Genomic DNA, 25153 nt, shown 5'->3' with positions numbered 1-25153 from the left:
TTAGTTGGGGATTGGTCCTGCTTTGAGCAGGGGGTTGGACTAGATGACCTCCTGAGGTCTCTTCCAACTCTGATATTCTACGATTCTACGACTGTTTGTGTGGTGGCTTGGAGGAGGGGTTTAGCCAGTGCTATTTTACCACTCACTGAACTGCTTCCTGTAGCTGGTGCTACGTTCACAGTGTGACTGGGCAGCTGCGTGACCCCTCCAGTGACAGCAATGACCGGCTGTGATGCAGGGTGAACTGCAGGACTCTGGAGCTGTACCACAGTGGACTGAGAAAGCACCAGTGGCTGACCTAGAATGGAGACAGAAAGACAATGGTCACTGAGTGTTCAGTGGGGAATGGGGAATATGTTTTTATACTATCAATTTGTGGGGGGTGGTTTTGATGGGTAGGGAGGCTTCACTCCCAAAAGCACCTGGCACTGTTCCCTTTGGATTCAGTTCTTAAGCATCAATATACTCTCAAATAAAACTCAGTTAAACAAAACAAGTCTGCAGGGTTCTGTATTTATTCCCCCAATTGCATATCAGTTGATAAACCAAAACACAGCTCTTCCATCTGCCACACCACAAATTTAATCTGGGATCAGATAATTCATCTAGACTTTTTCTGCTTCTTACACTATAACTGGTGATCAGATTTTGCACTGAGAATTTAGCTGGCACTTTTGCTCATAATACACAAAGCAGAATCGAGTTCAGATCACTCTCTCAGAATTGTGCTGGCTCCTCCGGGCTCACAAGAGTGAACACCTGTTGGTGTCACTACGACAAGTGTAACAGCCTTAACAAGGCTGTGAGCCCTAAGCCTTTTAGCACCCTTCAACCCTTAACCAGGGGGCGGGGCTCCTCAGGGAGACCAAGGCTTTAAAAAGCCTGCTCCTAAGTGACCAGAGGAGTGGCCAACGGGAGCTTTGCGAGGGAGTTTACAGGGGTAGTGTGAGTGGGGGCTAGAACTCAACTTTCTTTAAACTGAAAAGCCAAAAACACCCCCTGGATATAAACAAAACAACAACAAAGGAACCAGCTGCAGGAGGAAAAAGAGAATGCAGGCAGAAGTCCAGCAACAGAGTGGGGGCTACCCAGTTTATTGCACCCAATGCAGCATGTATGATTACCTGCCCCATGGGCAGTTGGTGTATGTGTGCATTCGGAGCAAGGAGCTCCTGGCCTTCAGAGACCATGTACGGGCTTTGGACACCAGAGTGGCTGAACTGGAGGAGCTGAGGGAGACAGAGAGGTATGTTGATGAGACTTTCCAGGACACAGTAGAACGGTCCCACCTCTGACAGCCCCTATGCTGTTGAGGAGGATGAAAGTCCCAGGGAAGGAGAACATCTAACTGGAGCAGAGGGAAACAACCCCATAGTTGGGACCCTCCTTCAAGATGATGTTGTGGTATCCTCTTGCACTGAGGATACCTCTCCAGAAGAGGGAACTCCAGCTATTAGAAAGAGACAGGTATTAGTAATGGGCGATTCGATCATTGGAAACATAGATAGCTGGGTTTGCAATGACCGGGAGAACCGCATGGTAACTTGCCTGCCTAGTGCGAAGGTTGCGGATCTCTCGAGACATCTAGATAGACTTATGTGTAATGCTGGAGAGCAGCGGGTGGTCGTGTACATGTAGGTACCAACGACATAGGGAAGGATAGGAGAGAGGTCCTGGAGGCCAAATTTAGGCTGCTAGGTAAGAGACTGAAGTCCAGGACCTCCATGATAGCATTCTCTGAGATGCTCCCAGTTCCATGCACAGGGCCAGTTAGACAGGCAAAATTGCAGAGTCTCAATGAGTGGATGAGACAATGGTGTAGGGAGGAGGGGTTTAGATTTATTAGGAACTGGGGAAACTTTTGGGAAAGGGGGAGCCTATACAGGAAGGATGGGCTCCACCCAAACCAAAATGGAACCAGATAGCTGGCACTTAACATTAAAAAGGTTGTAGAGCAGTTTTTAAACTAAGGGCTGGGGGAATGCCAACAGGTATGGAGGAGCACATGGTTTGGACATCCCTTAGGGGTGGATCTATTCATAGAGAATCTCTATGTCCTAGTGAGGACGAAAGGATGGAAAATGATAAAATACAGGCAGGGTCTGATCAGAAACAGTCAAATAAAAAAGAGTCCCATTCAGTTACACCGTGTAATTGCAGACAGCTAAAAGGAGACACATTTTTAAAGTGCTTATACACCAATGCTAGAAGTCTACATAATAAAATGGGTGAACTAGAGTGCCTTGTATTAAATGAGGATAGTGATATAAAAGTCATCACAGAAACTTGGTGGAATGAGGCTAATCAATGGGATACAATAATACCAAGGTACAAAATATATCGGAAGGACAGAACAGGTCATGCTGGTGGGGGAGTGGCATTATATGTGAAAGAAGGCCTAGAATCAAATGAAGTAAAAATCGCAAATGAATCAAACTGTACCCTAGAATCTCTATGGATAGAAATTCCATGCTCTAATAATAAGAATATAGCAGTAGGGATATATTACCGACCACCTGACCAGGATGGGGATAGTAACTGTGAAATGTTCAGGCAGATTAGAGAAGCTATTAAAATAAAAAACTCAATAATAATAATGGGGGATTTCATATTGACTGGGTACATGTCACCTCAGGATGGGATGCAGAGATACAGTTTCTTGACACCTTAAATAACTGCTTCTTGGAGCAGCTGGTCCTGGAACCCACCAGAGGAGAGGCAATTCCTGATTTAGTCCCAAGTGCAGCACAGGATCTGGTCCAAGAGGTGAATATAGCTGGACTGCTTGGTAATAGTGACCATAATATAATTAAATTTAATATCCCTGTGGCAGGAAAAACACCACAGAAGCCCAACACTGTAGCATTTAATTTCAGAAAGGGGAACTACACAAAAATGAGGTGGTTACTTAAACAGAAATTAAAGGGTACAGTGAAAGTGAAAAGTGAAATCTCTGCAAGCAGCGTGGAAACTTTTTAAAGACACCATAATAGAGGGTCAACTTAAATATATACCCCAAATTAAAAAACATAGTAAGAGAACCAAAAAAGAGCCTCCGTGGCTAAACAACAAAGTAAAAGAAGCAGTGAGAGGCAAAAAGGCATCCTTTAAAAAGTGGAAGTTAAATCCTAGTGAGGAAAATAGAAAGGAGTATAAATACTGGCAAATGAAGTGTAAAAATACAATTAGGAAAGTCAAAAAAAATTTGAGGAACAGTTAGCCAAAGACTCAAAAAGTAATAGCAAATTTTTTTTTTTAAGTACAACAGAAGCAGAAAACCCACTAAACAACTAGTGGGGCCATTGAACGATCGAGGTGCTAAAGGAGCACTCAAGGACGATAAGGCCACTGCGGAGAAACTAAGTTAATTCTTTGCATCGGTTTTCACTGCTGAGGATGTGAGGGAGATTCCCAAACCTGAGCCATTCTTTTTAGGTGACAAACCTGAGGAACTGTCCCAGATTGAGGTATCATTATATGAGGTTTTGGAACAAACTGATACATTAAACAGCAATAAGTCACCAGGACCAGATGGTATTCATGCAAGAGTTCTGAAGGAACTCAAATGTGAAATTGCAGTACTACTAACTGTAGTCTGTAACCTATCATTTAAATCAGCTTCTGTACCAGATGACTGGAGGATAGCTAATGTGACACCAATTTTTAAAAAGGGCTCCAGAGGCGATCCTGGCAATTACAGGCCTGTAAGCTTGACTTCAGTACCGGGCAAATTGATTGAAACTATAATAAAGAACAGAATTGTCAGACATAGAGATGAACATAAATTTGTTGAGGAAGAGTCAGCATGGTGTTAGTAAAGGGAAATCATGCCTTACCAATCTACTAGTATTCTTTGAAGGGGTCAACAAGCATGTGGACCAAGGGGATCCAGTGGATATAGTGTACTTAGATTTTCAGAAAGCCTTTGACAAGGTCCCTCACCAAAGGCTCTTATGCACAGTAAGATGCCTCGGGATAAGAGGGAAGGTGCTCTTATGGATTGGTAACTGGTTAAAAGATAGGAAACAAAGGGTAGGTATAAATAGTCAGTTTTCAGAATGGAGAGAGGTAAATAGTGGTGTTCCCCAGGGGTCTGTTCTGGGACCAGTCCTATTCAACATGTTCATAAATGTTCTACAAAAAGGGGTAAACAGTGAGGTGGCAAAATTTGCAGACGATACAAAATTACTAAAGATAGTTAAGACCCAGGAAGACTGCGAAGACCTACAAAAGGATCTCTCAAAACTGGGTGACTGGGCAACAAAATGGAAGATGAAAATAAAAGTTGATAAATGCAAAGTAAAGCACACTGGAAAACATAATCCCAACTATACATATAAAACGATGGGGTCTAAATTAGCTGTTACCACTCAAGAAAGAGATCTTGGAATCATTCTGGATATTTCTCTGAAAACATCCACTCAATGTGCAGCGGCAGTGAAAAAAGCGAACAGAATGCTGAGAATAATTAAAAAGAAAGGAGTACTTGTGGTACCTTAGAGACTAACAAATTTATTTGAGCATAAGCTTTCGTGAGCTACAACTCACCTCATCGGGTGCATCTGATGAAGTGAGCTGTAGCTCACGAAAGCTTATGCTCAAATAAATTTGTTAGTCTCTAAGGTGCCACAATACTCCTTTTCTTTTTTGTGGATAAAGACTAACACAGCTGCTACTCAGAAACCTGAGAATAATTAAGAAAGGGATAGATAATAAGACAGAAAATATCATGTTGCCTCTATATAAATCCATGGTTTGCCTACATCTTGAATACTGTGTGCAGATGTGGTCGCCCCATCTCAAAAAAGATATATTGGAATTGGAAAAGGATCAGAAAATGGCAACAAAAATTATTAGGGGTATCACACGGCTTCCATATGAGGAGAGATTAATAAGACTGGGACTTTTCAGCTTGGAAAAGAGACGGATAAGGGGAGATATGATTGAGGTCTATAAAATCATGACAGGCGTAGAAAAAGTAGATAAGGAAGTGTTGTTTACTACTTCTCATAACACAAGAACTAGGGGTCAGCAAATGAAATTAATAGGCAGCAGGTTTAAAACAAATAAAAGGAAGTATTTCTTCACACAATGCACAATCAACCTGTGGAACTCCTTGCCAGAGGATGTTGTGAAGGCCAAGACCATAACATGGTTCAAAAAAGAAAAAATCCAATCAGGTGTGTACGCACGCACGTGCACGTTGGCTGGAAGATTTTTCCCTTAGCAGCATCCGTTGGGTCGGCCTGGGCAGAGGGGTAGGAGGGTGGGTATTGGAATGGACATGAACAACACATCTCGAAGAACAACAGTTACGAGAAGTGAGTAACTGTTTTTTCTTCTTCGAGTGCTTGTTTATGTCCATTCCAATCAGATGACTCCTAAGCCAAATTTAGAAGGTGGGGTCAAAGCTGTCCACTGATTGGAGTACCACTCTTCCAAAGGCAGCATCGTCTCTGGCCTGACAAGTGATTGCATGCTGCACGGCGAAAGTGTGTATGGATGACCACGCTGCCGCTCTGCAGATTTCCTGGGTGGGAACTTGAGCCAGGAACGCCATCGATGAAGCCTGCACCCTGGTAGAATGTGCTGTTATCTGCGGCATGGGAACCCCTGCTAGACTGTAGCATTCACTAATACAGGCCACAATCCATGGTGAAATTCGCTGGGCTGCAACTGGCTGACCCTTCATCCTGTCTGCCACTGCAAAGAAGAGCTGGACTGACTTCGTGAATGGTTTCATCCTCTCGATGTAAAAAGCCAGCACTCTAAGGATGTCCAGACTGTGAAGCCTCTGCTCCCTGGCTGCTTGAATGAGGTTTAGGGTAGAAAACTGGAAGGAAAATGTTCTGGTTGATGTGGAACTGCGACACAACCTTCGGGAGGAAAGCCAGATGGGGTCTGAGCTGAACCTTGTCCTTAAAAAATACGGTGTAAAAATGGAATATCGACACCTTCCACCTTGATCCCTGGCCCTGTCAGGAAATGTGTCGCCATATGTCCTATGCTTTTCCAGGGATACCTGGGCAGGAGGATCCCAAAAGAAAAAAAGGGGTGGAGTGTAAGGATAAGGGGTGGAGTATCGGAGAGAAGGCTTTGAATTCTTTGACCATGGGATGGTGTTCCAAGAAGGAGGAGTGCTAGGCAGACACGGGCTCCACCTAACGAAGAGAGGGAAGTAGGCTGGCTTCACAAGCAGGCTCACAAACCTAGTGAGGAGGGCTTTAAACTAGGTTCACTGGGGAAGGAGACCAAAGCCCTGAGGTAAGTGGGGAACTGGGATACCGGGAGGAAGCACGAGCAGGAGAGCGCAAGAAGGGAGGACTCCTACCTCATACTGAGAAAGCGGGACGATCAGCGAGTTATCTTAAGTGCCTATACACAAATGTAAGAAGCCTGGGAAACAAGCAGGGAGAACTGGAAGGCCTGGCACAGTCAAGGAATTATGATGTGATTGGAATAATAGAGACTTGGTGGGATAACTCACATGACTGGAGTACTGTCATGGATGGACATAAACTGTTCAGGAAGGACAGGCAGGGCAGAAAAGGTGGGGGAGTTGCATTGTATGTAAGAGAGCAGTATGACCGCTCAGAGCTCCGGTATGAAACTGCAGAAAAACCGAAGGTTTCAGAGTAGCAGCCGTGTTAGTCTGTATCCGCAAAAAGAACAGGAGTACTTGTGCACCTTAAAGACTAACAAATTTATTTGAGCATAAGCTTTCGAGGGCTACAGCCCACTTCATCGGATGCATACAGTGGCAAATACAGTAGGACGATTTTATATACACAGAGAACATGAAACAGTGGGTGTTACCATGCACACTATAACGAGAGTGATCAGTTAAGGTGACCTATTACTAGCAGGAGAGAAAAAAAACCTTTTATAGTGATAATCAAGGTGGGCCATTTCCAGCAGTTGACAAGAACATGTGAGGAACAGTAGGGGGGAAAAATAAACATGGGGAAATAGTTTTACTTTGTGTAATGACCCATCCACTCCCAGTCTTTATTCAAGCCTAAATTAATGGTGTCCAGTTTCCAAATTAATTCCAATTCAGCAGTCTCTCGTTGGAGCTGTTTTTGAAGCTTTTGTTGAAGAATTGCCACTTTTAAGTCTGTAATCGAGTGACCAGAGAGATTGAAGTGTTCTCCAACTGGTTTTTGAATGTTATAATTCTTGACGTCTGATTTGTGTCCATTTATTCTTTTACGTAGAGACTGTACAGTCTGGCCAATGTACATGGCAGAGCGGCATTGCTGGCACATGATGGCATATATCACATTGGTAGATGTGCAGGTGAATGAGCCTCTGACAGTGTGACTAATGTGATTAGGCCCTATGATGGTGTCCCCTGAACAGATATGTGGACACAGTTGGCAACGGACTTTGTTGCAAGGATAGGTTCCTGGGTTAGTGGTTTTGTTGTGTGGTTGCTGGTGAGTATTTGCTTCAGGTTGGGGGGCTGTCTGTATGCAAGGACTGGCCTGTCTCCCAAGATCTGTGAGAGTGATGGGTCATCCTTCAGGATAGGTTGTAGATGCTTGATGATGCGCTGGAGAGGTTTTAGTTGGGGGCTGAAGGTGACAGCTAGTGGCATTCTGTTACTTTCTCTGTTGGGCCTGTCCTGTAGTAGGTGACTTCTGCGTACTCTTCTGGTTCTGTCAATATGTTTCTTCACTTCAGCAGGTGTAGTTGTAAGAATGCTTGATAGAGATCTTGTTGGTATTTGTCTCTGTCTGAGGGTTTGGAGCAAATGTGGTTGTATCGTACAGCTTGGCTGTAGACAATGGATCATGTGGTGTGGTCTGGATGAAAGCTGGAGGCATGTAGGTAAGTATAGCAGTCAGTAAGTTTCTGGTATGGGGTGGTGTTTATGTGACCATCGCTTATTAGCACCGTAGTGTCCAGGAAGTGGATCTCTTGTGTAGACTGGTCCAGGCTGAGGTTGATGGTGGGATGGAAATTGTTGAAATCATGGTGGAATTCAACAAGGGCTTCTTTTCCATGGGTCCAGATGATGAAGATGTCATCAATGTAGCGCAAGTAGAGTAGGTGCATTAGGGGATGAGAGCTGAGGAAGCGTTGTTCTAAATCACCCACAAAAATGTTGGCATACTGTGGGGCCATGCAGGTACCCATAGCAGTGCCACTGATTTGAAGGTATACATTATCCCCAAATGTGAAATAGTTATGGGTGAGGACAAAGTCACAAAGTTCAGCCACCAGGTTTGCCGTGACTTATCGGGGTACTGTTCCCGGGGTACTGTTCCTGATGGCTTGTAGTCCATCTTTGTGTGGAATGTTGGTGTAGAGGCCAAAATAAACTATTTCCACAAGTTTATTTTTCCCCCCTACTGTTTCTCACACGTTCTTGTCAACTGCTGGAAATGGCCCATCTTGATTATCACTGCAAAACGGTTTTTTTTTTCTCCTGCTGGTAACAGCTCATCTTAACTGATCACTCTCTATATAGTGTGCATGGTAACACCCATTGTTTCATGTTCTCCGTGTATATAAAATCATCCTATTCTTCACGAACAAGGTCAGCTCCCAAACTACTGCACTGGGCAGCACAGCATGAGAAGGAGGTGACCATCCCTCTGTAGAGAAAGAAGTGGTTTGGGACTATTTTAAAAAGCTAGTCCATGGGGCCGGATGCACTGCATCCGAGGGTGCTAAGTCATTGCAGAGTCATTGGCCATTATTATAGAGCCAATGGGGGGAGGGATAGCTCAGTGGTTTGAGCATTGGGGGATAGCTCAGTGGTTTGAGCATTGGGGGATAGCATTGGGGGATAGCTCAGTGGTTTGAGCATTGGTCTGCTAAACCCAACGTTGTGAGTTCAATCCTTGCGGGGACCATTTAGGGATCTGGGGCAAAAATTGGGGATTGGTCCTGCTTTGAGCAGAGGGTTGGACTAGATGACTTCCTGAGGTCCCTTCCAAACCTGATATTCTATGATTCATGGTGATCGGGGGAGGTCCTGGAAGACTGGAAAAAGGCTAATGTAGTGCCCATCTTTAAAAAAGGGAAGGAGGAGGATCCGGGGAACTACAGACTGGTTAGCCTCACTTCAGTCCCTGGCAAAATCATGGAGCAGGTCCTCAAGGAATCCATTTTGAAGCACTTGGAGGAGAGGAAAGTGATCAGGAACAGTCAGCATGGATTCATCAAGGGCAAGTCTTGCCTGACTAACCTAATTGCCTTCTATGACGACAAAACTGACTCTGTGGATGAGGGGAAAGCAGTGGACATGTTATTCCTTGATTTTAGCAAAGCTTTTGATACGGTCTCCCACAGTATTCTTGCCAGCAAGTTAAAGAAGTATGGGCTGGATGAATGGAATATACGGTGGATAGAAAACTGGCTAGATCGTTGGGCTCAACGGGTAGTAATCAATGGCTCCATGTCTAGTTGGCAGCCAGTATCAAGCAGAGTGCCCCAAGGGTCGGTCCTGGGGCCGGTTTTGTTCAATATCTTCATAAATGATCTGGAGGATGGCGTGGACTGCACCCTCAGCAAGTTTGCAGATGACACTAAACTGGGAGGAGTGGTAGATATGCTGGAGGGTAGGGATAGGATACAGAGGGACCTAGACAAATTGGAGAATTGGGCCAAAAGAAATCTGATGAGGTTCAACAAGGACAAGTGCAGGGTCCTGCACCTAGGACGGAAGAATCCCATGCAGTGCTACAAACTAGGGACCAAATGGCTAGGCAGCAGTTCTGCAGAAAAGGACCTAGTGGTTACAGCGGACGAGAAGCTGGATATGAGTCAACAGTGTGCCTTGTTGCCAAGAAGGCTAATGGCATTTTGGGCTGTATAAGTAGGGGCATTGCCAGCAGATCGAGGGACGTGATCGTTCCCCTCTATTCGACATTGGTGAGGCCTCATCTGGAATAGTGTGTCCAATTTTGGGCCCCACACGACAAGAAGGATGTGGAAAAATTGGAAAGCGTCCAGCAGAGGGCAACAAAAATTATTAGGGGGCTGGAGCACATGACTTATGAGGATAGGCTGAGGGAACTGGGATTGTTTAGTCTGCGGAAGAGAAGAATGAGGGGGGATTTGATAGCTGCTTTCAACTACCTGAAGCGGGGTTCCAAAGAGGATGGATCTAGACTGTTCTCGGTGATAGCAGATGACAGAACAAGGAGTAATGGTCTCAAGTTACAGTGGGGGAGGTTGAGGTTGCATGTTAGGAAAAACCTTTTCACTAAGAGGGTGTTGAAGCAGTGGAATGGGTTACCTCGGGAGGTGGTCGAATCTCCTTTCTTAGGAGTTTTCAAGGTCAGGCAAATGACAAAGCCGTGGCTGGGATGATTTAGTTGGGGACTGGTCCTGCTTTAAGCAGGGGGTTGGACTAGGTGACCTCCTGAGGTCCCTTCCAACTCTGATATTCTATGACTCTATGGTATAGATATTCAGGCCTGTCTGCAAAGGCCTATACTTTAGGAATTTAGGTGTATTTTTATCACTTAGCTAGTTATAGAGGTATAAAAGAAAGAATCAACATCACTGTCTGCCAGTGTAAGAGCATTCTCTTACTGTGACAGTCTGAGGCCCTGTTCTTAGGCTAAGGCCTTTGGCTAAGCAGCTGGGAAGCAAATGGTCACTTCCTCACCAGTCACACTGACATAAGGTGCTACTGGGCTGTTAGGCATTATCAGGACAGGATTGTATTCCTATCACCTCCAGAGAAAGGGAAGAGCTTAGAAAATGTAAAAGGAAACTTAGTTTGATTGCATCCTGTCTGGGAAGAACTCATTTATCAATAGCTGGGATGTGAAATCCTCATTTCTTTGTTGTCTCTGTAGTCCCCATTTTCCTATTTCAGAGTGGTAGCCATGTTAGTCTGTATCAGCAAAAAGAATGACGAGTATTTGTGGCACCTTAGAGACTAACAAATTTATTTGGGCATAAGCTTTCGTGCCCAAATAAATTTGTTAGTCTGTAAGGTGCCACAAGTACTCCTCACTTCCCTGTTGTTTTTCTGTATAATCTCTGTCTGGTTCTGTGATTTTTCTGTCCGCTGTATAATTAATTTTGCTGGGTGTAAACCTAATTAAGGTGGTGGGATATAATTGGTTAGATAATCATGTTACAATATGTTAGGATTGGTTAGTTAAATTTCAGGAAAATGATTGGTTAAGGTATAGCTAAGCAGAACTCAAGTTTTACTATATAGTCTGTGGTCAAACAGGAATTAAGGGGGGGAATGGGAACAGGGAATGGGAGTGGGGGAATTGGAATTATGTTTCGCTAAGGGGGAGAATAGAAACAGGGAATGGGAACAGGGACACAGGTAAGGCTCTGTGGTGTCAGAGCTGGGAAGGGGGCACTAAGGAAGGAAATTGGAATCATTGCTTGCTGGAAGTTCATCCCAATAAACATCGAATTGTTTGCACCTTTGGATTTCAGGTATTGTTGCTCTCTGTTCATGCGAAAAAGACCAGGGAAGTGAGCGGCTGAAGGAATAAGCCCTCTAATAGCCCTGAGCTCAGACACCATCCGGGCTGAGGTTACTGCCACCAGGAACACGACCTTGTAAGAGAGGTAGAGCAGGGAGCATGTCGCTAAAGGCTCAAAGGGATGCCCCATGTGTCGAGAGAGGACCAAGTTGAGGTCCCAGGCAGGAACCGGTCGGGGGACGTGCAGGTACAACCTGTCAAGCCCCTTCAGGAAGCGGCTGACCATAGGGTTAGCAAAAACTGAGCTGCCCTGTGCCCCTAGATGGAAAGCCGAGATGGCAGCCAAGTGCACTCTTATAGAAGGCAATGAGAGGCCCTCCTGCTTCAGGTGTAAAAGATAATCCAAAATGTGGGGCACTGAGGCTCGCATCAGGGGCGAGTCGCACTGGGCCAATCAGACTGAAAATCTCTTCCACTTGGTAAAGTACGTGGCCCTCGTAGAGGGCTTCCTACTGCCAAGGAAGACTTGTCTGACCTGGTCTGAACAGGAAAGTTCCAAAGGGTCAACCATGGAGCTTCCATGCTGTGAGATGGAGCGACTGCAGATTCAGGTGTTGGAGACATCCGTGGTCCTGTGTGAGAAGGTCCAGGAAGAGCGGTAAGGTAATCGGGGCTCCCACGAACATGTCTAGGAGAGACGTGCACCAGTGCTGACGGGGCCAGGCCGGTGCTATGAGAATGACCCGAGCACGTATAGAAGGCGTATAGAAGGCCCCCCCAATGGAGGAGGAACATGTCCACTGTGGAACCCGGGCTGTGATTCTGGAAGGAGCAGAACTGCTGACACTTCCTGTTGCGTCACGTGGCAAAGAGATCGATCAGGGGACATCCCCACCTCTGGAAGACTGAACATGCGACATCCAGGCGAAGGGACCACTCGTGACTGCGGAACGATCTGCTGAGGTGGTCCAACAGCTCATTCTGAACCCCAGGGAGGTACAATGCCTGCAGGTCGACTGAATGTTCTACACAGAAGTCACATAGCATGAGGGCTTCCTGGAACAGGGAAGAGGAGCATGCAACCCCATTTGTTGATATAGAACATCGCAGTCGTATTGCCCATCATGACCGATACGCATTGTCCGGTTAGATAGGGGTGGAATGTCTGGCACACTAGGCGCACCACTCTGAACTCTCTGACATTGATATGGAGTCGGAGATCTGCTTGTGACCAGAGGCCCATCCCAAAACTGACGCGTCCATCACCAGGGATGGCTGTGGGGCAGCGAAGGGAACTCCTGAGCACACCTGCTGAACATCTGTCCACCACTGGAGCGAGTCGAGGATAGGGCAAGGCAGGGTCATGATCCTGTCCAAGTTGTCTCGGGCAGGTCGGTATACTGACGCAAGCCACGACTGAAGCAGCTGAAGCCTGAGCCTGGCATGTCGTACCACATATGTACAGGTTGCCATGTGCCCAAGAAGTTTCAGGCAATTTCTCACGGTGGTGGGGAACTGAACAAGTCCCTCAATCATGCTGTTGAGGGCCTGAAATCTCGCCTGCAGGAGGAATGCCCTAGCTTGGGTTGAGTCCAGTACCATCCCTATGAACTCTATCCTCTGGACTGGGGACAGAGTCAATTTTGCTTCGTTCAGGAGCAGACCCAGGTTCTTGAAGGTGGCTCTGATAAACACAACCTGAGCTTCCACGTGTGCCCTGGAGTGGCCTTTGATCAGCCAGTCGTCGAGGTACAGAAACAGCTGTACCTGATGTCTCCACAGAAAGGCGGCGACGACTGCCATGCACTTCGTGAATACGCAAGGTGCTGTTCACAGGCTGAACAGGAGGACAGTAAATTGGTAATGGGACCCATTGACCACAAACCGGAGGAAGTTTCTGTGGTTGTGTGTGATTGCAATGTGAAAATATGCATCCTTCAAAACAAGGGTAGCATACCAGTCTACTGGATCCAGTGAAGGGATGGAGGCCAGGGAGACCATGCGGAACCCGAGTTTCCTCACGAACTCCATGAGGTCGTGCAGGTTCAGGATAGGCCTAAGGCCGCCATTGGCTTTCGGTATTAGGAAATAGTGGGAACAGAATCCCTCTTCCCTGTGTTCCAGAGAAACCTCCTCCAACGCCCCTAGTGCTAGAAGCGACTGCACCTCCTGAATGAGAAGCTGCTCGTGAGAAAGGTCCCTGAAGAGGGATGGGGAAGGGGGGTGGAAGAGCAGGAGGGCACAGAACTGGATGGAGTATCCCCTCTCTACCATGCGGAGCACCCAGCAGTCCGAAGAGATATGGGACCATGCATGGTAGAAGTGGGATAGTCAGGAGGAAAAGGTAAGGCGGGGTAGATCCAGTCTCTGATCCGGAACGCAATCCTCGATCGCACCTTCAAAAGGCTGGCTTAGGGCCAGGGGGCGGTTTGGGCTGGCCCGAGCTTTGACAAGTGGAGGGGTGTTGCCTCCTCCTGCCGCTCCTGTTCCTCCTCCAAGAACCGTCCTGGCGGTTCTGTTCCTGGAACCTTTGAGGAGGTTGTGGGTGGAAGTGTCTCTGCTGCATTGTGGGGGTGTGCAGGCCCAAGGATCTGAGGGTGACCCAGGAGTCTTTTAGGCTGTGGAGCCGTTTGTCTGTCTTCTCTGAAAACAGAGACTCACCCTCAAACGGGAGGTCCTGAATCATTTGCTGGACCTCATAGGGTAACCCCGAAACTTGTAGCCAAGCCCCATGTCACATAGCCACCCCCGTCACTATCACTCTGGTGGTGGAGTCTGCAGCGTCTAATGGTGCCTGCAAGGAGGTCCAGGAGACCAGTTTCCCTTCTTCCACCAAGGCAGTGAACTCCAACCAGGAATCCGAAGGGACAAGCTCCCTGAACTTAGCCATTGCTGCACAGGTGTTATAAGATTACCTGCTCACAATGCCCTGTTAGTCAGCAATATAGAATTGCAAACCACTGGTTGAGCAGACCTTTCTACCCACAAGATCAAGGCATTTAGCGTCCCTATTCTTTGGGGAGGAACCCTGGAAGCCCTGTGTCTCCCGCTGGTTAGCTGCATCAACCACCAGGGAGTCAGGAGGCAGGTGGGAGTAAGGATGCTTGAACCCTCTGGAGAGCACAAAATACCGCCATTCGTTGCGTTTGGCAGTAGGTGGCAAGGATGCCGGCATCTGCCACAGGGTTTTAGTGGTGTCCAAAACCGTCTTTATAAGGGGCAAGGCTATGCGTGAAGGTCCCGAGGGTGCGAGGATGTCCACCATGGAATCTGTGTCCTCTACCACCTCCTCAGCCTTGATGCCCAGAGGACAACAGAGTCTTGCAGCAGTTGCTCCGCAGGGGCTATGGCCACCCCCACCAACGCTTCATTCGGCGACGAGGAGGAGGAAGCATGTGCCAGTACTGGAAGCTCCCTACCATCTGCCCCTGAGGGGTCACATGACTCCCGGGGCAGCGTTGGAGGAAGTGGTGCTGCTGACGGTGCCAGGGCCATAGGTGTCGGAACAGGTGTCAGCATCATCAACAGTCTCATTGGAGGGAATTGTGTCGGCACATTCACAGGAGTCGCCAGAGTCGAGGGGCCCGGTGCCGACATCAGCACCGGGGCCATAGGTGCCTGCAGCGAGGTCAACGTCGACAAGGGTGCAGGCATGGGAGATGGGTGTGTCGATGCTGTGAAAGGCGGTGCCGAGGTCGGAGCCGACGACGGAGCTGGAGGCAAAGGCATCGGGACCATAGGCAACAAGGGCAGATGCACAGCGGAAGGTGGCACAAAAGTGGCGGAGGCCACGGAAGATGTTGCTGAGCATGGACCTGGTGAAAAGCCCAGGGGGTCCAGAAGGGCCACTAAGGCGGGTTCTGCCACTGCAGAGGCCATGCTTGAGGCACTCTTCTGTCTCTACCAGACCTCAATCTACGACTTCTGCTCCTACTCAGACTCCAAGGTCTAAGACACTGAAGACCACGGAGGAGCCAATCCTCGATGCCCCAAACGTCGAGAGCTTGGGGAGCAGGTAGGCGGGTAGGTGCTGACGGACAAGGCGAGGGGGAGTGTCTCGACATCATAGCCAGCTTCCCCTTCAAATGTACCAGAGGACGCAGATCCACCAGCTCTGTGTAGGCGCCGGTGATCCAGGCGGGGCCGGACTCAACTGCCGCACCTGGGCAGGAATTGACATGGCCCCGGGAGGAGATCCCAAGGAGCGGCCCGCCTGGGGTCGCACATCTCACAGCTTGGCCAGAGGAGAACAGTTGTCCGGCTTCCTCTTATTTTGAGGCATCGGCGAGTGGGAGCAGTGACTACTGTCAGATGGGCCCAGTGAGGAGCCGTGACAGTGCCGAGCATCCTGGGAAGAGTTCTTCCTTGGCGCCGAGCTCGCCAACGGCGCCAGAGAGCTCCGCGTCGAGGACGACGCTGTAGGGGTCAGGTCTCTTGAGCCTGGGTCAGAGTGGGGGCGTACAGTTGCCTCCAGGAGGATCACCTTGAGCCGCCGTTCCCTTTCTTTAAGAGTTCTCAGACAGAACTTGCAGCAGATCTTACAGCGATCTTTCTGATGGGTCTCCATCAGGCACCATAGACACAACGAGTGCAGCGCTTGGCACAGGCCCACACAGTTCTTGATACCCGGACACTGTGGCATACCATGGCACCGGGAACTGGAGTAAGGGGGAAAACCCCCAACAAACTCTAAACTAAACTCTAGTAACTTGAACAACTCTAAGAACTATATACAACAGAATAGAGAGGAAACTTGCTGAGCAAGAGCCCAGGGAACTTCCAGCCACCGTCACTGGTGGTACGAAGGAACTGAAGTGGTGGTGGGTCGGCAGGGCTATATATTAGGCGCCATGAGGGTGCAACTGCATGGGGCGCCCAGGCCGACCCGACGGATGCTACTAAGGCAAAAGTCTTCCGGCCAACGTGCACGTGCACACACCTGATTGGAATGGACAAGAACAAGCACTCGAAGAAGAACTAGATAAATTCACAGAGGATAGGTTCATCAATGGCTATTAGCCAGGATGGGCAGGGATGGTGTCCCTAGCCTCTGTTTGCCAGAAGCTGGGAATGAGAGACAGGGGCTGGATCACTTGATGATTACCTGTTCTGTTCATTCCCTCTGGGGCACCTGGCACTGGCCACTGTCGGAAGACAGGATATGGGGCTGACCCAGTAGGGACATTCTTATGTTATGTTATGTTCTTATCATTAACTTCAAATATGATTAATGTATAGCACTTTATAAATATTAACTAGTCTATTAAATATTCTTCTCACCCCCCCAACAGAGCTGTTATCCCCAGTAAGAGATGGAGACACCATGGCACAGACAGATAAAGTGACTTGCCCAAGGATACCACAGGAAATCTGTTGCAAAGCCAGGAATAGAACACAGGTGCTTCAACTCTGGGGAAAAAGGCTACTTACCATTAGATGTAGCTCTTCGAGGGTCTCCTCTGCACAGTCACACTCATGGGATTCAATGCAAGTGCACTGCAATGATCCAGAACCTAATGCCCCATTGGGGCTTGCACAAACATCACTTCGAGGCACTGAACGTTCAGAGGTTATATAAAGGTTGGTGCTAGCCCTAAGCACCTCAGTTCCTCTCTCCTCAGCTCCAGTCCAACCACATGTAGGGAACTCCAAGAAGGAGGGGAGTGTGAACATGAGGAAACATCCCTTGAAGAACTACATTTATTGGCGAACAATCTCTCTTTCTGCAGGGACCTCTGCTGTGTGGAGCCCCCACTTCACACTGGTAATGAGAAAGAGCCACTGCTGCCTCCAGTGGGCCCTGATTAATTAGAGGGTAAGCTGAAAAAAGAGCTTGTCCCACCACCCGCACAAAAAAATTAACCCTGACTTGCTGTGGCAGCCCACATCCTATTGGAGGATGGGAATGGTGCTCCAGAGCAGGAGATTAACCCTGCCCATGTGGGGACAGCGGTGGGCCAACTGACTGGCACAGGGCACTGCTGGTAGAAGGTTGTACAAGTTTGAACAAGGAGCACATATTACTGCTGCTGAAGGGAACAGGGCCAAATGAAGCCTGAACCCCGAGTAAGGAGATGGCCCAGGGAGCAAGAGAGGTTTTCAGCCTGGCTATGGTTGTACGAGCAGCTCAGACCTGTGAAGGAAATCCTACTAGCACAGCAGTCTCAGAAACAGACAGCTGGAGACACAGCAAGGACCAGCATTCACCACCCTGAGCTTGCATTGCACCGAAGCATCAGCTACTACAAACAGCGGGGTGGGGGGGGGAGAGTTGGGTGGTTAAGTTAAGAATACTCAGTTATGTAAGCACTGGGGATTCTGTAGTGCATTATTGTTAGAGTTAGGTGTTTCTTCTCCAAGGGCCACTTAATGGTCCCTTTTACTAGTTCTGGTTATGTATCCACATAAAGTCAGTGCCACTGTGTCTGAGAACAGGGTAAATCCTTGCCTCCTCAAGGACATGGCTCAAACTGAGCCTGTACTCAGTGGCACAGCACATTGGCACAGGCTGCAGCCTATAGATACAGGCACTGGTATAAGTTAAGGCAGGAATGCATACAGCCTACAAGCCTCAAGGCCTGTACTACAGTAACTCCTCACTTAAAGTCATCCTGGTTAACAATGTTTCGTTGTTACATTGCTGATCAACTAGGGAACATGCTCGTTTAAAGTTGCGCAATGCTCCCTTATAACTTGTTTGGCAGCTGCCTGCTTTGTCTACTGCTTGCAGGATTCTCTGGAAGAGCAGCCCCTCCTCGTTGGGATTAGAACCCGGGGGGGGGCGGTAGCCCCCCTGCATCAGCTCCACAAAATTCCCAGCTCGGCAGCTGCAGCAGTTTAGCTGTATGTCCCCCCACTGCCATGCTTCTCCTGACCTGCCCTCTACCTTGGAGCTGCTCCCGGGAGCTTCCTGCTTGCTAGGGAATGAGGGGAGAGGGGTGCTGATGTTAGGATGTTCCCCTGTTCCTGCTCCCCCCATCCCCACTCCGTACCTCCTCTCCACAAAGCATAGGAGGGGACAGTCACATGGCTGGGGACAGAATGGGGGGGAGCTTGCAGGAAGCTGTTGCTTCCTGTCTGAATGGGCTGATCTGTTTAAAAGGGCAACGTACTTGAAGTAGGGTCAGCATACTTAAAGGGGCAATGCACGTCTCTCTCTCTCTCTCTCACTCATGCATGCACCCCCCAGCACTTTGGAAAGTCAGCACCTGTGCAGCCATGCATGTGCTGTCAGGAGGAGGGAGTGGTGTACTCCAGCTGGATAGCGTGGGTTCATCATCATGTTCAGTTTTTGCAGGGAAGTGTTTGCAGCTACTGCCCTGCATCTATTGAGTTTCCTCCCTCCTGAGGGCAGGCCAGGAGAAGCACGGCAGTGGGGGGACATACAGCTAAAGTGCTGCCTTGTAGAGTGTGACGCTACATTAACAACAGCGTATTAACCCTTGCAGGCTCAGCCGAGTGCTAGCTCATCATTTAGCAGAAAGGCATTCCCTGGAAAATATTCCACCCTCTTACTCCACCACCTCAACCAAGCTTTATAACCATTCATTGCTGTGTACAATATTAAACTGTTTGTTTAAAACTTATACTGTATATGTATATAATGTCTTTTGTCTGGTGAAAAAAATGTCCCTGGAACCTAACCCCCACTATTAACATTAATTCTTATGGGGAAATTGGATTCACTTAACATCATTTTGCATAAAGTCGCATTTTTCAGGAACATAACTACAACGTTAAGAGAGGAGTTACTGTCCAATAGCTTAGCTAAACTAATCAAGGCATAAGGCCCAAAAAGCATAAACAGATAACCAGGAGTAATCCTAGATCACAAGATAAACCTCTACTCCGATATAACGTGACCCGATATAACGCGGGTTTGCATACAACACGGTAATGCTCCAACACGCTGCTCTGAGCAGCGTGTTAAGGGTGCCGGGCCAGGACCAAGGGGTTAGATAAGGAGCAAAGGGTCTCGGGGGCGGTCAGGGGCTCCCCCACCAGAGTCTGGGAGGCAGGAGCTGGGGGGGGCATTTTTTGGGGGGCCCGCAGTCCCAGAGTGGCCCGGAGGATTAACGGGGGGCCAGGAGCAGCCTGCTTCACTTCCCTAGCCCCAGTCGTGTCACTCGGGGGAGGGAGCTTGGGGGAAGGGATCCCCCCTGCACTCACCAGCAGCGGCGGAAGTGGAGTAGCCTGGCCCCAGCCCGCTCCACTGTGCCAGCTCCCAGCCGCGGCACTCCGCAGCCGGTGAGTGCGGGACCTTTCCCCAATCCCCCCACAGCGACACAGCTGGGGCTGAGGAAAGGAAAGCGGAGCAGGCTGGAGCGGCGTCGCTCCGCTTCCCGCCGCCGGTGAGTGCAAAGGGTGTCCTTTCCTCAACCTCCCCGCACTCACCGGCGGCGGGAAGCGGAGCAGCCCGGCCCCAGCCCACTCCGCTCTGCGAGCTCCCAGCTGCAGCGCTCCGCTTCCTGCCACAGGTGACTATGGGGAGGCGTCCTTTCCCCAACCTCCCCACACTCACCGGTGGTGGGAAGCGCAACGCCGCAGCTGGGAGGTGGCGGAGTGGAGCAGGCTGGGGCCGCAATGCTCCACTTCCCACTGCTGCCGGTGAGTGCCTGTCAGGGGACACGGGGTGTGGATCAGGGTCAGGGCAGTCAGGGGACAGAGAGCAGGGGTAGAGGGTGGGGTCCTGGGGATGAATAGGGACGGGGGTCTCTGGAGGGGGCGGTCAGGGAACAAGGGGGGCCAAAGCAAGTTCAATATAATGCAGTCTCACCTATAACATGGTGAGATTTTTTGTCTGCCGAGGACCGCGTTATATGGGGTAGAGGTGTAACACAAGATGGAATGCTGTAATAAACAAGTATGACTGAAGTGCAGACAGGTAACCACAAGATGCCAGTTAATATCAGATTGAGCTATGCTAAGTTTGGAGCAGCAGGAGATGTCAGACCATAAGAATGCCATGGTAACTAATTGACATACAAGCTAATAAGCTTGAGGTAAAAGGACTAGTAACCTACGGGAGAAGGGCACCCCAACATTCGTAGGGTAAGGAAATACAAATAAGGAAAAGGGGCTGAAACCTCTACTGAATATGCATAGTGGGAGTCAGCATAACACAATATAAAAGCTGCATCCCAGCCTGTGTGCCCTGGGAGATGGCAGAATGACAACCCCAGGTGATGATGCTGGGGGTGATGATGGGCTTTTTCTGCAAGAGATGGTGAAAGTATATGGATGCTCAGACATGAGACATTCTGACCATCTTATATTATTTATCTATTTTGCTGGGCTGGAGTGTTTGTGATTTTGCCAACTGCACTAAAAGAACATTACAGGGACAGAACACCATTCCTAAACGTAGCTTTCTCCTTCGTGCGCACTGGAAGCCCCGTAATAACTGTTAATATTTCTGGGACTGGTCACAAGACAGAACCCTGCCAAACCACAGAATGCAAATTAACACATGATCAAGCAACACTGCTTCATGCTATCGTCTTGCTCTCCAAAATCTAGGCCTCCATTAAAATAGCATAAAGGACAGTTTGCAAGCAGTTTTTCAACCAATTTAAATCGGTAGAAAAACTGATTTAATTCAAATCAGCCACTGCACCACTTGAAACCTTAGAAGTGTGGAAACTTCAGAAGACTGCTGAGATTGCCCAATGCTATTGGCTAAGGAATATTGATACACCTCTACCCCAATATAACGCGGTCCTCGGGAGACAAAAAAATCTCACCGCATTATAGGTAAGACCGCGTTATATCGAACTTGCCTTGGCCCCCCCTGCTCCTTGTTCCCTGACCGCCCCCTCCAGTGACCCCCGTCCCTAATTACCCCCAGGACCCCACCCCCTACCCAACTCCCCTGCTTCTTGTCCCGGCTGCCCCGACCCCCATCCACACACCCCGCCCCCTAACAGGCACTCACCAGCAGCGGCAGGAAGAGGAGCAACACAGCCCCAGTCCACTTCACTCCACCACCTCCAGCTGCGGCACTCTGCTTCCCACCGCCGGTGAGTGCGGGGAGGTTGGGGAAAAGACGCCCCCCACACTCTCCTGCGGCAGGAAGCGGAGCGCTGCACCTGGGAACTGGCGGAGTGGAGCAGGCTGGGGCTGGGCTACTCCGCTTCCCAATGCCGGTGAGTGCGGGGAGGTTGAGGAAAGGACACCCTCCGCACTCACTGGCGGCGGGAAGCAGATTGACGCAGCCCCAGCCCGCTCTGCTTTCCTTGCCCGGCCCCAGCCGTGTCGCTGGGGGGGGATTGGGGAAAGGTCCCGCACTCACCAGCAGCGGGAAGCGAAGCACCACGGCTGGGAGCTGGCGGAGTGGAGCGGGCTGGGGCCAGGCCGCTCCACTTCCACCGCTGCCGGTGAGTGCGGGGGGGATCCCTTCCCACAAGCCCCCTCCTCTAAGTGACACGGCTGGGGCTGGGGAACCGAAGCGGGCTGCTCCTGGCCCCCCGCTAATCCCCCGGGCCACTCTGGGACTGCGGGCCCCCAAAAAAGTGCCCCCCCCCCTCAGCTCCTGCCTCCCAAGCCCTGGTGAGGGAGCCCCTGACCACCCCCGAGACCCTCTGCCCCTTATCCAACCCTTCAGCCCTGGCCCACCACCTTTAACGTGCTGCTCAGAGCAGCATGTCGGAGCTTTACCGCGTTGTACGCGAACCTGCGTTATATCGGGTCGCGTTATATCGGGGTAGAGGTGTATAACATTTATAGATAACTAAAGTTTATGCATCTTTGGAGCTAGAATACAATGTTCAGCTTTGATGGGGGAGGTTACTAAGCTTCCTCCAGGAACTAAAATTGGTGCAGGGGGAGGAAAAGGAAGGGGGAAGATTGGTATTTACTGCAGATCCCAAGACAATTCCAAAGAAGTACCATCCCTTGGGGGAAATTGAACATACAGGTTCAGAATCATAGAATATCAGGGTTGGAAGGGACCTCAGCAGGTCATCTAGTCCAACCCCCTGCTCAAAGCAGGACCAATCCCCAGTTTTTGCCCTAGATACCTAAATGGCAACCTCAAGGATTGAACTCACAATCCTGGGTTTAGCAGACCAATGCTCAAACCACTGAGCTATCCCTCCCACCCAGGAGGCAAAGAAAGGGCATAGAGGAACAGCCTGAACTGCCTCAGAGTCCCTCATTCTGATCCAAAAAGTGACATGAGATTGTAACCAAGTGGGCAAAACCCCACTAGAAAGATTGGAAGGACTGGAACTGCCCAGGTTTAGATGTGGAAGATAGGTCACACCTGATGCACTTAGCATGTGTGAAGACTTACTGTTTTAGGATACGTTTTCACTGTATTGCTTTTTTCCTAAATAAATGTACTGTGGTGTGTGAAATCTGGTCAGTAGTAAAGAGGACCCCTATGTCATTCAGTGCATGGGACGAACACTGCTGAAATAATGATCAGCTGTTCAATATTTTGTTTTAATGTACGGCCAGCCACTGCTCTGAAGACAGAACTATTCATTTCCTCATGGGGTTTTCTATGGTGATCATTACAGTATCCAAGTGCTTCACAAATATTAATACGCCCCTATGAGAGAAGGGAGTGTTATCCCCATTGTACAGATGGGGAACTGAGGCGTTAAGGAAATACAGATAAGGAAATTCATGAATTCGTTAATGTAAAAAGTATCCACTAACTTCAGGTGCCCCATTTGAGACACCTAAGACTGGTTTTTCAGATAACTTAGCACATACAGCACTTCATATGTTCAAAGCTCCTACTGAACTCAGTTGCAAGTGTGAGTTCTCAGCATGTCTGCAAATCAGACCCTGAACTAGTGGGTGCCGCACTTTCTGGCTGCCCAAATTAGTGACCACCTGGGAAAAATTTGGTTTAAGTGACTTGACTGATATTATTACACAGAAACTCTGGGCAGAGGCAGGAATAGAATCCAATTCTCCAGGGCTGCATTCAACTGCCTTAACCCTGAGACCATCCCTTCTCTTTCTGCAACCCGCTGTCTCATTCGCTACACACCTTCCAACTCCTGCAACTAATGGGGGAGGGCTCGTACAGACAGCAGCCTCCTTCACTCCTAGTCTGCAAAACTTGTTTCTGCACAGTCCAGCCCTCTCCTGGACAGTTCAGATACGGTATTTTAAGTCCATTTCCCCTCTAAGAGGATCAATATCAACAGTTTGCTACTTTAAATGGAGTTACCCACACAATTCAGTTTAAACACAGCAGTGGAGTTACCCTGCAAGTGGTAATCAAGGCTGGTGCAAACTACAGTGTGACTGGAATGTGCTGGAAAGCTGCAGCTATGCACAGACACCAGGTTGGAAGCTACAGCAGCAAAGCATGATGAGGTACCGCAGGTTGCAGGGCAAGAGTGACACAGCTTCTCACTGGCCTGGAATGCACTCCAGAATGTCATATCCTCTCTTCCCTCCCCACATCTATTGTGTCACTCACTATTAAGATGTTGACTCATACCTCCAATTGGCCCATGATCCCATCTTCCATTGCCCTCTTGTTAAATTTTCAAGTAAGCATCCCCGTGCTTTCTACCAAGCTGCTGCTCATGCTTGGGAGGAGCTCCCCGTAAATGTCCATAAAGCCACCTCACTATCCTCCTTCAAATCTCTCCCTAAAACTACTTTGCTGTGATATCTACAAACATCTTGACAACAGTTAAGCCACTGGTGTCCTCAGACCACTGCCCATAATGCTGACCAATCTCACTGTAATCACTCTGTCTGTCTGTTGTGCCTTGTACAGCACCTAGCACAATGGGGTCCCAGGCCATGACGAAGGTGACTAGGCACTATGGTAAAACAAATGACAATATAAAGGTCCACACATTATATATTTGTACAGTGCCTGGCAAAATGGGCCCTAGCCTCTAAGCACTGCTGTAATACTAATTAGATTAAGAAGATCTGTAACCAAAATCAAAAGGTCATACTCACTACACCAAATGCAGAAGGAAAAACCTCTCTTCACCTGAGCTCCTATTTGTGACTCAAGAAGCAGCCCAGGGTCTAAACGACTCTAATTTACAAACACAGGCTGCTTACCATAAGTTAGCAAATCTGATCTAACTAGTCAGTTCTTCCGGTTGCTTCCTGATTTCTTTAGCACCTTTAATCTCAAGATCCTAGTGCTTTGCAGTACTGAAATTCAGCCACCCCAGAGATGGAGAACACCAACCAACAATTGCCCACTTAAAACCACTTAGGTGGAATTTTGACTAAGGACACCCTGTAAGCTGGGGGGAACTGCTCCACAGAAGAGTTTTCTTCCTCAAGAGTTTATGACAAAGTTTACAATCAGAAAGCAAACAGAAAATTTCGGCAGGAGCCCTGGGTGTGGATCCTGACCTCCCAAATGATATTCCCTCCCCACATGCCCTCCCCAAGCCACATTCATACCACCTATGCCAGGAAAGGGGGAAGCTGATCTTATGTTAAAACTTGTTCACAAGGGCCAAGTAGTACCCCTTCTCACCACTGTCATATTTCCACTCTTACAGAAAGGGATCTTTTCACCATTTTATTCCAGATACTACTGAAATGCATTGCATCTCATTGGACAAGTACTTCGAAAGGATTAAGGGCTGTATTACCCCAACTAGAAAGTGAAATTGTAGTTCAGGCAGTCTGATAATTTAGGCAAATCACACCTGACAAAAACTTTCTGCCAGTCTCCCTGGCTTTAGCCTAACTCCTAGTGGAAAAGCAATCAATAGTGAAGACATATTTCCTTAGAT

At 48.7% G+C, this 25153-nt stretch overlaps 1 protein-coding gene across 6 annotated transcripts in view; it reads right to left on the bottom strand.

Annotated features, from left to right (window-relative positions):
* Positions 1 to 25153, bottom strand: part of ATF6 (activating transcription factor 6) — a 440808-nt gene that overhangs the window by 390986 nt on the left and 24669 nt on the right. For all 6 annotated transcript variants that reach the window (XM_075131428.1, XM_075131427.1, XM_075131426.1 and 3 more), the window contains exon 7: positions 147 to 298. In XM_075131428.1, the coding sequence (XP_074987529.1) occupies positions 147 to 298 (152 nt within the window). The remainder of the gene's footprint in view (positions 1 to 146; positions 299 to 25153) is intronic.

The sequence above is a fragment of the Caretta caretta genome, chromosome 8 (genome assembly GCF_965140235.1).
Source record: "Caretta caretta isolate rCarCar2 chromosome 8, rCarCar1.hap1, whole genome shotgun sequence".
Lineage (NCBI taxonomy): Eukaryota > Metazoa > Chordata > Testudines > Cheloniidae > Caretta > Caretta caretta.
This window is presented reverse-complemented; position numbering and strand designations above follow the sequence as displayed.